This window comes from Mus musculus, chromosome 13 (genome assembly GCF_000001635.26).
Source record: "Mus musculus strain C57BL/6J chromosome 13, GRCm38.p6 C57BL/6J".
Classification (NCBI taxonomy): domain Eukaryota; kingdom Metazoa; phylum Chordata; class Mammalia; order Rodentia; family Muridae; genus Mus; species Mus musculus.
Genome location: NC_000079.6, coordinates 46,681,405 through 46,695,614, shown reverse-complemented (window position 1 = coordinate 46,695,614; position 14,210 = coordinate 46,681,405). Strand labels below are relative to the sequence as shown.

At 38.6% G+C, this 14,210-nt stretch overlaps 1 protein-coding gene across 1 annotated transcript in view; it reads left to right on the top strand.

The window, feature by feature from the left end:
• Nup153 (nucleoporin 153) overlaps window positions 1–14,210 on the top strand; it is a 47,948-nt gene that overhangs the window by 32,235 nt on the left and 1,503 nt on the right. Inside the window, exons 16-21 of the mRNA NM_175749.2 lie at window positions 1,498–2,103; window positions 6,365–6,556; window positions 8,117–8,992; window positions 11,379–11,732; window positions 12,346–12,618; window positions 13,923–14,091. Of these exons, the coding sequence (NP_786925.2) occupies window positions 1,498–2,103; window positions 6,365–6,556; window positions 8,117–8,992; window positions 11,379–11,732; window positions 12,346–12,618; window positions 13,923–14,091 (2,470 nt within the window). The remainder of the gene's footprint in view (window positions 1–1,497; window positions 2,104–6,364; window positions 6,557–8,116; window positions 8,993–11,378; window positions 11,733–12,345; window positions 12,619–13,922; window positions 14,092–14,210) is intronic.

Sequence of the window (14,210 nt, the reverse complement as noted above, 5' to 3'; positions counted from 1 at the left end):
TTATTTGGAGACAGGGTTTCTCTTTTAACTTTGACTGTCCTGGGATTCACTCTGTAGAATCCCGCCTCTGCCTCCCAAGTACCACCTCCCAGCAATCTTGTTAACTTTAAACAGAAAAAAAAATAGACTTCATTTGCATGGAATTTGGAAAATCTGACAATGGAAGGAAAAGAACCCTTCAGTGGCTCCCAGGGAACATTGCTTTTGGGATTATGCCAGCCTGACTGATAGGGAACTGCTAATAATCATGAGCAGCATATGAAAGCTCATGGCTTGTTGTCCCTTTAAGCTAAAAGTAATTCACTGAATTCTTTGATTTATTATTATTTCTTATTTTTTGAATAAAGGTTCTAACTGTAACCCTGGCTGGCCTGGAAGCTCAGTGTTATGTTAATTAAGCAGTTCTTAAACAATGGTCTGCCTGTTTTGCCTCCTGAGTGTTAGGATTAAAGGAGTGCCCTCCTATGCCTAGCTGGAAAATATATTGACAACACCAGAAAGACTATACCAGTTTCTTTTCTGTGGTACTAAAGGCTGGAGAACCAGATTCCTGATGGTGTTGGTGTATATTATATGGAATGTAGCTTGTTTCAAATAAAGACGTTTCCTAGGCATTGAGTCAGTAGTACATTGAGTTTAATTAGACTCCCTACTTCCACACCATAGTTCCATGTGAATATTTTTGTTAAAATAAACCTTCAGTTTTTACAAAATTCGAGAAGTACTCCAAAGTGTGGTATTGATGACAGATGTATTTGACTTGGGTTTTTGTCACTAAAATTCCTCCTTTGTGAGGACAGACAGGGTCTTTATTTTTTGACAGACAGGGTCTTAATCACTTAGTTTTTAGGCATGTCTAGAGGGTTTGCCACATTTTTGTTGGGAATTTATTATCAAACTATGCAGTTTTAAAGCTTACTAATTAAAGCTAATCCTTGATCTAGGCTTAGGTGGTATACACTTAAGAGATTGAGGCAAGTGGTGATGAACTCAAGGTTGACCTCAGCTAGCTAGTAAATATCCAATCCTGGAGAGATGGCGGAGATATACATCAAACAATTAATGCCTGTTTTACACTGGCCTTCAGCCAGACTTAATGTAGAAGATAACAGTGGATTTTGACTAGGCAGTACTTAATGATCATAGATATTAAAGTCATTTGACATAGCAGTGGGAATACCTGGAAGAGAGAATGGATGAGGAGGAAGACATGAGTATTAAGCTCATTGTGTAGGGAGGCAGAATAAAGTGTGGATTAGCAGTGGTGTCTGACAGTAAATTAGAGAAAGGGATGTGTTATGTGAAGATGACCTGTTTCTATATTTATAGAATTTTAATTGTATAGGTTAATTTTAAAAGAACATTAACCATTCTCAGATTGTATTAACCCTTGATAATAATGTAAACCCCCACCCCACCCCATAATGTTGTAGTTAATGATTTGATTAGCTTCACTTCTTTGTTTTAAAGGAACATTCTTTTCTTTCTTCACTGTAGGTTTCGCATCACCAAAGGTTGATTCTCCTGCTCTTCAACCCACTACCACAAGCTCAATAGTTTATACAAGACCAGCAATAAGTACTTTTTCTTCTAGTGGAATTGAGTATGGAGAAAGTTTAAAAGCTGGATCATCATGGCAGTGTGACACATGTCTCCTCCAGAACAAAGTCACAGACAATAAGTGTATAGCCTGCCAAGCAGCAAAACTGCCCCTGAAAGAAACTGCTAAACAGACTGGGACTGGGACACCAAGCAAAAGTGACAAACCAGCCTCTACATCAGGGACAGGCTTTGGAGATAAATTTAAACCAGCAATAGGAACTTGGGATTGTGATACCTGTTTAGTGCAAAATAAGCCCGAAGCAGTAAAATGTGTAGCCTGTGAGACACCTAAGCCTGGCACTGGTGTGAAGCGAGCCCTTACATTGACAGTGGCTTCAGAAAGTCCTGTGACTGCTTCCTCTTCTACCACTGTGACAACTGGTACACTAGGATTTGGAGATAAATTCAAAAGGCCTGTGGGCTCTTGGGAGTGTCCAGTCTGCTGTGTTTGTAATAAGGCAGAAGACAACAGATGTGTTTCCTGTACATCTGAGAAACCAGGTACGTTTTATGTCTATATGAAATAGTTTTACTCATTACTTTGGTAGAACATTTAACTATGAAACGGCTAAGAGGAATCCTGGTGTTTTTTTTAAATGGCTCCAGATGAACATTTTCTTATGTCTTAATTTTTAAAAAAACTATCTTGTGATTTACAGCTCTTGATTAGACTTAAGACTTACTTGTTCTCTTAGACTAGGTTGTGAACTAATTCTATGTCTTCTTTTTCTGTGTAGTGTTAGAATTATTTTTGTGATAATTAATATTAACAAATGAAGTGCTGAAAGCTTGCAGTGGTTCAGCCTTTCTCAGGCTTTCATACTGTGTCTCCTTTTGTCTATGTAGAAATGATGGTGGTTATTTACAGGGGGTTCTTTAAGGCGTAGGCACTCATGCTTTAAGCTAGTGTCTGTTTCTGAGGATTATTGGTGCCATCTGTAGCCATGTGCTGTCCACCAGATTGTTAATGACTATATACATACATACATACATACATACATACATACATACATACATACAATTAATTTTTGGTGAAAAACTCTTAACTTGGTTACAAAAATGGAATTTGGATTAAAATTTTTTTAAAAGAAGAATTATGGCAGATTTATTTTTAAATTCTTTTTGGAAGTGTATAGTAATACAGATAGCAAATAACAGGTATATCTTAGTTTTTGTTGCATTAGCTGTGGGTATGCAGGTGTTTCTGTAATGTGAGACTTACTGGCTGGATTTCTTTCCTGAGCTTTTAGATCTTGTCTTCCTATTTCTAATTTGCTCTGGAATTAAAAGTGAGCTGTAAGAATCCTCATTCCAAAATATTTGACTTTTTCCATCTGGCACTGTTTCCTCACCCCAGGAAAAAAGCATGGAGGAACTAGAATTCTTAGTTGACAGATGTGAAATGAAATTTTGAATCGGGAAGTAAATTACTCGGGAGCAAAGGAATTCTATGAATTAATATTAAAAAGCTACTAGCTTTCTTCTGGGCATAATGCCCTGTCAGCAAATGGATGATTTGGCCAAAATTTATCTATCTATCTATCTATCTATCTATCTATCTATCTATCTATCTATCTATCTATCTCTATCTATCTCTATCTATCTCTGTCTGTCTGTCTGTCTGTCTGTCTGTCTATCTATCTATCTATCTATAGTTTTCAGTAAGGGTCTAGCCTTGTGGCCATGGAAGTTGGTAGATATAAATACATAGTATAGAAAATTATACCAAACTTGGTCTGGAACCAGAAGTCACCTGCCCCTCCTCCAGCTATCATTTTACTTTTGAGTGGAAAAAGTGTTTTTGGTATGTGTATGTGTATCTGTCTGTGTATGAGCACATGTGTGTTAGCCTGTAGAAGCCAGAATGATGGTATTAGGTTCCTTAGAACTGGAGTTAGATTGTATTTTGAAACTAATAATCTAATCTGCAAGAGCCATGTTTCTAAGCTCAGAGTACTTATTTTTTTCAAGTTTATTTATTCATTTAATGCATGAGTGTTTTGCCTGTATGTACCTGTAGTATGTATGTTACCCTAAGTGTGCTTGACACCTATGAAGGTCAGACGAGGGCATCAGATCCCCTAGAATTAGAATTAGGAATGATTCTGAACAATGTAGCAGAATTCAAAGCAGCAGAATTTGGAAGGACAGCTTTGGAAGTTTGTGTAATATAAATGGCAGATAATGGTGATAAAGAATCAGATGGAGTTGAATAATGAGGGAGGATTTAGAACTATGTGTTGTTAATGACAAATTTCTAATTGCTAAAGTTGAAATTTAGATATACAGTTGAGGCATTTGGATACATCATAGAGACTGGACTTACAGGTTTTAGGTGATCACAGGACATAGTTTGATATTTGAAGTCATAGAAGTAGATATGAGTTGAGTGAATTGAGGAAAGCATTCCAAACTGAGTTCTGCTATCATAAGGGTCTGGACAGAGTCAAACATTGATCTTGGATTAACCAGACTGGAATAACAACTGTGACAGAATAACACTTGAAGAAAGTGATTAGAATAAGACTAAGTATTTCAGACAAAAAATGACTGGGCAGAATACCGTAAAATAGTTTCTTCTGGATGTGATAGAGAAGTTGCACTCATGACCTTTCATTGCTATGTCTGCTTGTTTAAGTAAGACCTGCTCAGGACCACACATACCAGTCAACCTTTCCAACACAAATGAGAAAAGTTAACAGGGCTTACAAGGTCCCACCCCTGGGAGACTTAAGTTTTCTTCAGGTATGAACTTCCTGATGGGTTACTCTTGCCCAATTGGCTACAGTCATGTACATGTGAGTACATACATCTATATAGCAACTAGAGAAGAAGACATGAAGTTTAAAAGATAGGTGGGGGTCATGGGAGGAATTGGAGTGGAAGGAGAGATGGATATGATGAAAATACATTGTTCTCATGAGATTCTCAAAAAAGGAAATGAGAAGACTCAAAAATAGCAGAAGGATTGATTGATATAGATAAGCTTCTAAAGAGCAGGAAAGCGTGGGTGGCAGGAAATGATTGCACTGGTACTTACAGCCATCACAAAGGTGCTACCTTGTCAGATTGGGTAATGGACCAACAACAGACACCACCAGACACAAAATTTGCTAGCAAAATAAAAGAGAACATACTTAAAATGCAGAGATTGTTCCTGTAACTATGAGAGGAATGGAGCGGGCAGTGGAACCCAAGAATAAATGGCTCTATCTGAACCCTGCTTCACACAGCACACCTTGCTGACTCATCCTGTCTGCCTGCTCCTCCACACCCGCTGGTTCTGCCTACAGAGTCATCACCTTGCTTTCTTCTTGTGCCTTTCTGTGTTCCTTTCTCCTTTGCATGCTTAAAGTCAGTCACTTGCTGATATGCTGCCATCAGTTCGTTTTTATTTTTCCCCCTTTAGACCAGGAACATATATGTTTCACATCTTAGTAATCTTAATGTAATATAAAGTCTAGCAGGAATGTGTAAAACTAGTAAGTATGGGGCTGGATTATAAAGTAGATTATGTCTGCAGAAAAATAAATTTCTAAGACAGAGGTATGTGCTTTGAAATTGATAATATATATGGCTGCATATTTTCCGTTTTACCTGAAATTTACATCTTATATTTTAGAATTCTGTAGTAGTTGAAGAAATTAGGACATTGATAAGGACAATTTAGCCATTCTTTAAGAAAGGTCCTACCGTGTGGCCCTGGCTGGCCTGAAACTTGTTACATAGGTCAGACTGGCCTTGAAACTCAGAGAAATCTGCTCACTTCTGTCTCCTACAGTGCTCAGAATAAAGGCTATGTTCCTCCAAACTCAGCAACAATTTAGTCTTACAACCCCTAATTTTTCAAATTTTCTTTTTAAATGTGGCTGCTGGACTTAGTGAGCCGTTTCCACAGCCTCAGTTTGTGAGAATGATATCCCACCTCCCTCCAACCCCCCTTTCCATGTGTATGTATGTGTGTGGGGGTGTATGCATGAACATGGGCTTGTGTGTTTGTGGAGGCCTGCTGTTAAAGGACTATTTATTGGCTCTACCTTGTATTTTGGCACAGGATCTTAGGGAAATCCAGTGCTTGCTGATGATGCTTCTACCTAAAGACTGAGTCGTTACCTTGATTGCTTGCTAGACAGCTTACTCTAAGGAGTCCTTGTCTCCCCTTCACCTTCCAAGGCTAGAATTGTAGATGGACTGTGTCCACCCAGCGTTTATCTGAGTTCTCAGGGATCTGGGATGTGCTCCTCTTTTGTTTTTTGTTTTGGTTTTTCGAGACAGGGTTTCTCTGTGTAGCCCTGGCTATCCTGGAACTCACTCTGCAGACCAGGCTGACCTCAAATTTAGAAATCCGCCTGCCTCTGCCTCCAAAATGCTGGGATTAAATGCTGGTGTGAGCCCCCACGCCAGGCTTGAATGTGCTCCTCTTGTTTGTTAATGCAAGCACTTGAACGACCAAGCCATCTCGGCCACAAGCAACACACACACAATTGGGAATAGTTCATACTTAAGAATAAGCTCACCATTGAGAAAAGTTAGAGTGAGATGTTTATTTGCAATGATAAATTAAATCTGAGAAGTCCTATTTATAACACTGTAAGGCTTATTTTCTGGTTCACTCTGGTTCTCGCTCTCTCTTCGTGTGTGTGTGTGTGTGTGTGTGTGTGTGTGTGTAGAAAGGGTTAATGAAATTTGAAAATGTTCAGTTGGTGGTGTCATTAAGATGGTAATAAATTTAAAACTTGCCTCCATTTCCCAATTCTTTTAGGTTTGGTATCTGCCTCAAGCAGCAGCCCTGCCCCTGTCTCTCTGTCTTCTGGAGGCTGTTTAGGATTGGACAAGTTTAAAAAGCCCGAGGGAAGCTGGGACTGTGAAGTGTGCCTAGTGCAAAATAAAGCAGACTCTGCCAAGTGCATAGCTTGTGAAAGTGCAAAGCCAGGCACAAAGTCTGAGTTTAAAGGTGAGGCTATGGTAAAGAACCCCTTTAGTTCCTAGCTAAAGTAAAATGTGTGTGGGCGGGCAGGTTTGGTTTTTAAGGTACCCATTCTCTGGATAATTATATAAAATGAAACCCAGTCCTTGGTTTTTTGTTTTTGTGGGTTTTTTTTTTTTTTTTTAAATTTGTGAATGATGGTAAAAATCAAATTAGGCATTCCTCAGGATGCCATCTATGTATCTGGATAAGGAACTTCTTTGTGTTACTCAGTTTCCAGGTTTAAGTATGAACTTGACTCTTACTTGACTGAGAACTTACACTCTTAGGGCCTTATTGTAAAAGCCATCTAGCTTCTGAGTGTGGCTGAGCAAAAGAGAGCACTTAGCAAGCACGGCTGAGTAAGCTTTTATGCTATCCATTTTACTATATGAATATAAAGGAAGACTCTCACACGGTTATTAATGCTAAATAGATGTAGGCTGGTATTTCCGAATCTTGACAACCCCATTTGAGTTCTTTTAACCACTGGAAAACTTAGGAAGTGGAAATAGAAATTTTTAGATTTGAAGATCAGAAATCTCTGAACGAAATTAGCCTTCAAGATGAGAACATGGAAGAACTATATACTAAGCTTTATTTTATAATTTACCCCAGTCTTAAGTGATTTTAATCTTTACAAATCACAAATCAAACACTTATAAGTTTGACCTGTCACACTGGCTTTGATAGTCTACATGACTGATGTGATTGACGTTTCATCTGAGGAGGAAAGTTCATTGAAAAGCTTGGCTGTTCTTTGCTTTCATTCATGGGCGAGTAACATGGGTCTGTCTTCCCGTCATTGTCTAATAGTCCTTGGCTTGAACCAGTCAGATGCTTCATACTCAATTTCTTTGGTTTTAATCACTGTAATGTTTATTTTTATAAATATTGCTTCATTTCTTTAATGCTAAATACTTTTAAATGCTTCTTACAATGCAGTCACAATATTTAAAAATGAGTTGTGTTTCTCTCCTGTTCCCCCATCCCCCCTACACACACACACACACACACACACAGAGGCAGTAACCATGGTTAGTATATGGTACACCCTCCGAAGGTATTTTATGCCTGACCTAAGCAAACACACTGCCATTCTCAGTATTCTGATTTCTTTCTTTCTTATCAGGAACGGTGTCAATCACCTCATCTATCCTTTCTGTTCTGTTATTGTGGACTATTTTTGTCATATTTTTCTTTTTTATTCTTTGTTTATAGCTACCTGGATCTCATTATTTTGTGTGTCTGAATTTATCTTAAGACATATCTGGGTTCTAAAATTGCAGAGTCATAGTCTATGTATGTGACTTAGATTTTTTTTAAAAAGTATGACTGTATCCCAACAGTTTTGATGCTGATTTAGATTTCCATCTACAGGATAGGGAAGTGACTACTGCTCCCAGTATCCTTACAACACATGTTCCAGTCTAATGAGGAGTCTATAGTGGGTTTAGGCCCTATGAGCTGTAACTTGCAGGGGTTAAATTTGTAACAAGGATAAGCACATTAATTTGATATCATTTTGTGTGTTGTCTGTTTTTGAAGGCTTCGGGACATCTTCATCTTTAAATCCAGCACCCTCAGCCTTCAAATTTGGTATTCCATCGTCCTCTTCTGGGCTTTCTCAAACTTTGACAAGCACTGGAAATTTTAAATTTGGAGATCAGGGAGGATTCAAATTAGGCACTTCATCTGACTCTGGGTCTACAAACACCATGAATACAAACTTTAAATTTTCTAAACCAACTGGAGACTTTAAATTTGGAGTGTTATCTGATTCTAAACCTGAAGAAGTTAAAAACGACAACAAGAATGATAATTTTCAGTTTGGATCTTCTTCTGGCTTAACCAACCCAGCTTCTTCAGCTCCGTTTCAGTTTGGGGTATCTACTCTTGGGCAACAAGAAAAGAAAGAGGAGCTGCCTAAATCTTCACCTGCAGGCTTTAGCTTTGGTGCAGGTGTTAATAACCCCCCTAATGCTGCTATTGACACCACAGCGACCTCAGAGAACAAGAGCGGCTTCAACTTTGGAACCCTAGACACAAAGAGTGTCTCAGTGACTCCTTTCACATACAAGACAACAGAAGCAAAGAAAGAAGACGCACCTGCTACCAAGGGTGGGTTCACATTTGGTAAAGTGGGCTCCTCTTCTTTGCCATCTTCCTCAATGTTTGTTTTGGGAAGGACAGAGGAGAAACAGCAAGAACCTGTTACTTCTACTTCTCTGGTGTTTGGGAAGAAAGCCGACAGTGAGGAGCCAAAGTGTCAGCCAGTATTTTCCTTTGGGAATTCAGAGCAAACCAAAGATGAGAGCTCCAAGCCGACATTCAGCTTCAGTGTGGCAAAACCATCTGGGAAGGAGTCTGAGCAGCTAGCCAAGGCTACTTTTGCATTTGGAAATCAAACCAATACAACAACTGGTAAATAGTAAAAGACTTTTTTTCTCAAGTTGTATTTGATACCTTGACAAATGCAGGAAGTCAAGGAGTTGCTGCCTGAAAATAATGGAGAGTATTTGTTTCAAAGTTTTTAAGAGCTCACTCAGGCTTTTCTGTTTTAACTGAAAGAAATTCCCATGATTCTGATGAAATATCTACAGACCCAATTTTGAGAAATGCAGCTGTAACAGAAAGTACACAATGGGGCATATTATATATGTCTTTCTGTCCTTTGGACATTTTATAATTAGAATTGATGCATACTGTCAGGGAAAATAAGTTTTAGGTAAATTTTTATTTACAAATTATGGATAATGAGTCATCAAACATGTAAGGAACATTGGCAGTGAATATAATTCAATTCTAAGAAAACAGGATCATTTGAAAACTAAAATAGAGGTGGGGAACAACCTCATTAAAAAGAAGTTGGTTGACATAAAGCTGTTTGGTTGATGGAGTGGTGGGATGAGCATTGTCTGGTCTGATTATTGTAATGAGGTTTCCCAGAGCAGTGTCACCTGAAAAGTGCTTTTGAAATTGAATTCACTTAGATAATGAGAGTGGTATAGGGAAACATTAGAAAATTTAGAGGAAGATTTTCTGCATATAAAATAAGACACTGAGGCTGGAGAGATGGGCCCAGCAGTTATGCATACTGCTCTTTGAAGAGGACACAGGTTTTGAGTCCCAACACCTATTTTAGGTGGTTCACAACTGCCTATAATTCCAGCTCCAGGGGTATTTGATTCCTACACACATTCAGGTAAAAATTAAATTTAAAAAGACACTGGTTTCAAAATAAAAACGACTGAGCTGGGCATTAGTCCAGTGATAGAGAAAACATTCTGCAAGGCTTGTGCAAAGCCCTGGATTTGATCCTCAGTACCAAACAGTGCCCCATAAAATGAAATCATCTTGAACCATTTTGTAGCTAGAAAATTTTGATCAGACATAAAAGCAAATGTAGCTATTTTCAGACATGCAAAGTTTGTAACTTTGACACTTTTTTATTAAACACCTTTGAAGCACTCAGGGAACCCCCACATGGGAAATTCACATAACCATGAGTAGTTTTTTCATATTCGATGTTTACGTGTAAATTTGAAAACAACCTACAAAAAAAAAAAGAATTAAAACTGCCTATTATTTGAAATGGGGAGAAATGAAATATTGTAACCAGCTTTGATCATGAAATCTTATCACCTGTAGAAAGCAGTCGCCCATCCTGTCTAGTGTGTAGCTTCAGAGCTGAAATACTGAGAAAGTAGAAGTTTGATTCAGGTGGTATAAGAAATCAGAAGCTTTTCTTCAAGTCACCAATCAGTAGTTATACAGCATAAACAAGTCCTGTGTTTTCTAAGCTTTCTAATTATTTATCTAATTTTAAGACTTATTTATTTTATGTATGAGTACACTGAAGCTGTACAGATGGTTGTGGTTGCTGGGAATTGAATTCAGGACCTCTGCTTGCACTGGTCAGCTCCGCTTGCTCTGGCCCAAAGATTCATTCTATCTAAATACACTGTAGCTGTCTTTAGACATATCAGAATAGGGTGCCAGATCTCATTACTAATGGTTGTGAACCACCATGTGGTTGCTGGGATTTGAACTCAGGACCATTGGAAGAGCATTCATTGTGCTTAACCGCTGAGCCATCTCACTAGCCCAGCTTTCTAATTTATAATGGCTGCAGTGATAAGTGTAAGAGCATAGAAAAACCTCATTCCTGGGGGAAAACATTTCTTTTGTTCCTTTCATTTCAGTTATTAGTTTTTGTGGAGTTTGTCAAGCTCTAAGCTGCCTATGAAATTTGTAGGGGAAAGTAAACGCACAAGGAATGTGAGAAGAAAGGCAGGCACTAATCAATAACAGTCTAATAATAATGACAGTGACCACGAAGGGAAATACGTATAGATTAGGAGATTTAGGGTGCCACCAAGGTGACATTGTGTATTAATTATTAGCAGGAGTTAGCAAATACTCAAGTGCAGTCAGTATGATGAGATTTTGTTGATTTGTTCATGTGGATAAATGGAAGTCAGGGTGCTGCTATTGTAATATGACATAAACCACAGCACAGACAGACACGTACAAATGTACCCAGCTTCTACTATCTGATTTGGTTTCTGAATATAATACCAAGTTAGATTTGGATGTGAGACAGTGTATTTTACATTAAATTTATGCACATAGTAGCAGGACTTTTTATTTGAATGCTAAGGGTCTTTGAGTAAAGAGAAAATCTGTAGACCATAAAAGATAAGTACTTTTGACATTTCAAAGAATTGATGTTTACTTGATGAGACTATATTAGGTGATTTGTTCCTCCTTAAGGATTTATGTTTGTTTCTCAATCATTGTTTTGCAGATCAAGGTGCAGCAAAGCCAGTTTTTAGCTTCTTGAACAGCAGTTCCTCTAGTTCAAGTGCACCAGCCACTTCATCTAGTGGTGGCATATTTGGTAGTTCCACCTCTTCCTCCAACCCACCTGTGGCAGCCTTTGTGTTTGGACAGGCCAGCAATCCTGTCAGCAGCTCTGCCTTCGGTAACGCTGCTGAATCCAGTACATCTCAGTCTTTGCTATTTCCTCAAGAGAGCGAGCCAGCCACCACGTCCAGCACTGCCCCAGCTGCCTCTCCCTTTGTATTTGGGACAGGAGCCAGCAGTAATAGTGTGTCTTCTGGGTTCACTTTTGGGGCTACAACCACGTCAAGCTCTTCAGGTACTTCTGTGCTAGGAGAGAAAAATGGGGTTTGTAGTTGGATTGGTTCTGCTGAATTGCCAGCTGCAGTGTGCCTCCAATTCATGTAAGGTCTAAGGTCTCACCTGTGGAAAAATGGGCACTTCAGGTGGAATAGATCTAATTCTTAAGAACAGTATTTTCTAATTTTAGGAAGAATATATAACATTTCCAAGTTGCCTTTTTGAAATGTCAGATTTATAAGCGACCAGATAGTAATAGTGGTTGTATGGGATGTGTGTTTATACAGTGACTCAGAGCAAGTCTTTGAGATAAACCATTATAGAAAAAATTGTTGAGCCTAAGCTACTCAGTTCCAGGCCAGCCCCAGGAATACTATAAGACCTTGTCTGACAGGCACACCCCTCTTACTAGTAAATGATTGTTGGTTGCAAAGGGGGAAGGTTGTGTTAATTGAAGCTTTTGTTAAACCAGTGTATGTTTAGTAAACAGTGTCATTCATTGTTCTAATCTAATTGTAATCAAGGTAAGAGTGTGAAAGTAGCTTGAAATTTGTGGATTTACAAATGTTTCTCAAGGGTTATCTTATTATATATAAACCTTGATGTTGATTTAACTATTTCTTGGCCTCCAGGATCCTCCTTTGTATTTGGCACTGGACATTCAGCACCATCTGCCAGTCCAGCATTTGGTGCTAACCAGACTCCAACATTTGGACAAAGTCAAGGTGCCAGCCAGCCTAACCCGCCAAGCTTTGGCTCTATCTCGTCTTCAACAGCATTATTTTCTGCTGGTTCTCAGCCTGTACCACCACCTATATTTGGGACAGTGTCAAGCAGCAGCCAACCTCCTGTGTTTGGACAGCAGCCTAGTCAGTCTGCATTTGGCTCTGGGACAGCTAATGCCAGTAAGTTTGTATGATAGTTGACATCTATACTTACAGTCTGGTGTTTTAAAATAGTGTTTTTTCTTTGTACTTTGAAACTATGTGTGTGTTTTAATTTTTAATGTTTTATACTTAACAATGAATTGTGTTTCACATTTACGTATAAACATTACAGAGTTTTAGTCAACTTTATTTGATGGCTTTAAACTGTATTTAAAATGTTTCTTACTCTGATTTATGTATGGGTTGTGATCAACCCCGTTTCACTCTAGGCTGCTGTGGAGTGGGTTTTTTTTTTAATTTTTTTCTTCCCTAAAGTTAGACTTTATGCTGAGTTCTCACAGCACTTGGATAATGCTGCTAATCTTCCCTCTCTGTATATCTTATAAAAAGGTGTTATGACTTGAAATGCAACTGATAGTACTATATTTTAGTACTGTGTTCTCTCAGAATTTACTATTGTTCTAGTAGAATTATGGACTCATGAAAAGATCACAAAACACGAAGGAGTGGACGTTTGGGTGTGTACAGACAGCTGGAGGCTGTACGTGATCAGAGGCCCACCATTTTCATCACAGTGCTCTTTGTTCTCTCTATTGGGTTCCACTGTTCTGTCTATTGGACTCTAATGTTTACTGATACCTCTAGAAAATAAAGTTTTGAGTGATACATAAGTAGGCTCTTGCTATTATACAACCCTGTTTCTTATGTTTTTGTCACTGCACAGAGTGAGTCACTGAATGGCAGCCTATCCATTTGCTTGTATTTAAGTTAGTTTTGGCTGTTTGGAAATGCTGTCTTGCATGTTACTGAGTTGAGTGAGCTTTGGGAGGGAAGATTTTCTGTTGGTCATGTATTCTGCTGTGGGATCACTGAATGGAAAGGTATGCCCTCACTTTTTAGAAGTTATTTATTACAAACTTTTCTTGCTGGTATATACCACATGCTGTCACTGCTGGATGACAATTTGCTTATTTGGATACTATGTATTTTCCTTTTTTGTGAATTATTTTTAAGTATTTTGTTCCTTAGTTTTGTTTCATCATTGGTTTGTAAGGTTTATCTTCTATTCTTGTGTTTGTATTTAGCCATGTGTACTCCAAAATTTCTCCTGTTTTGTGGCAGCCCTGGCTAGCCTGAAATGGTCTGTAGACCTAGACTGGCCAGGAACTCTTTAGTCTCTGCATCCTGAGTGTTGGGACTAGAGGTGTGCTCCACCATGCCTGGCCAAGGTCTTCTACCCACGTTTAATATTTCCAGGTCAGAGTGAATCCTAAACAACATTTTGTGTCACCAATGGGATATTTTCTGCTTAATTTGTATAGGTTCGGTTTTCCAATTTGGTAGCAGCACTACGAATTTCAACTTCACAAACAATAATCCATCAGGAGTGTTCACATTTGGTGCAAGTCCCAGCACGCCTGCAGCCTCAGCCCAGCCCTCAGGTTCAGGGGTCTTTTCATTCAGCCAGTCTCCAGCATCATTTACAGTGGGGTAAGATTATTTCATTGAGAATTTACATTGGTAAAGAGGTGTATCTGTCTGTTTCTAAAATTAAATCAGGATGCAGTAATATAGTTTGGATAATAGTGATACCCAGTATCAGTTTATAA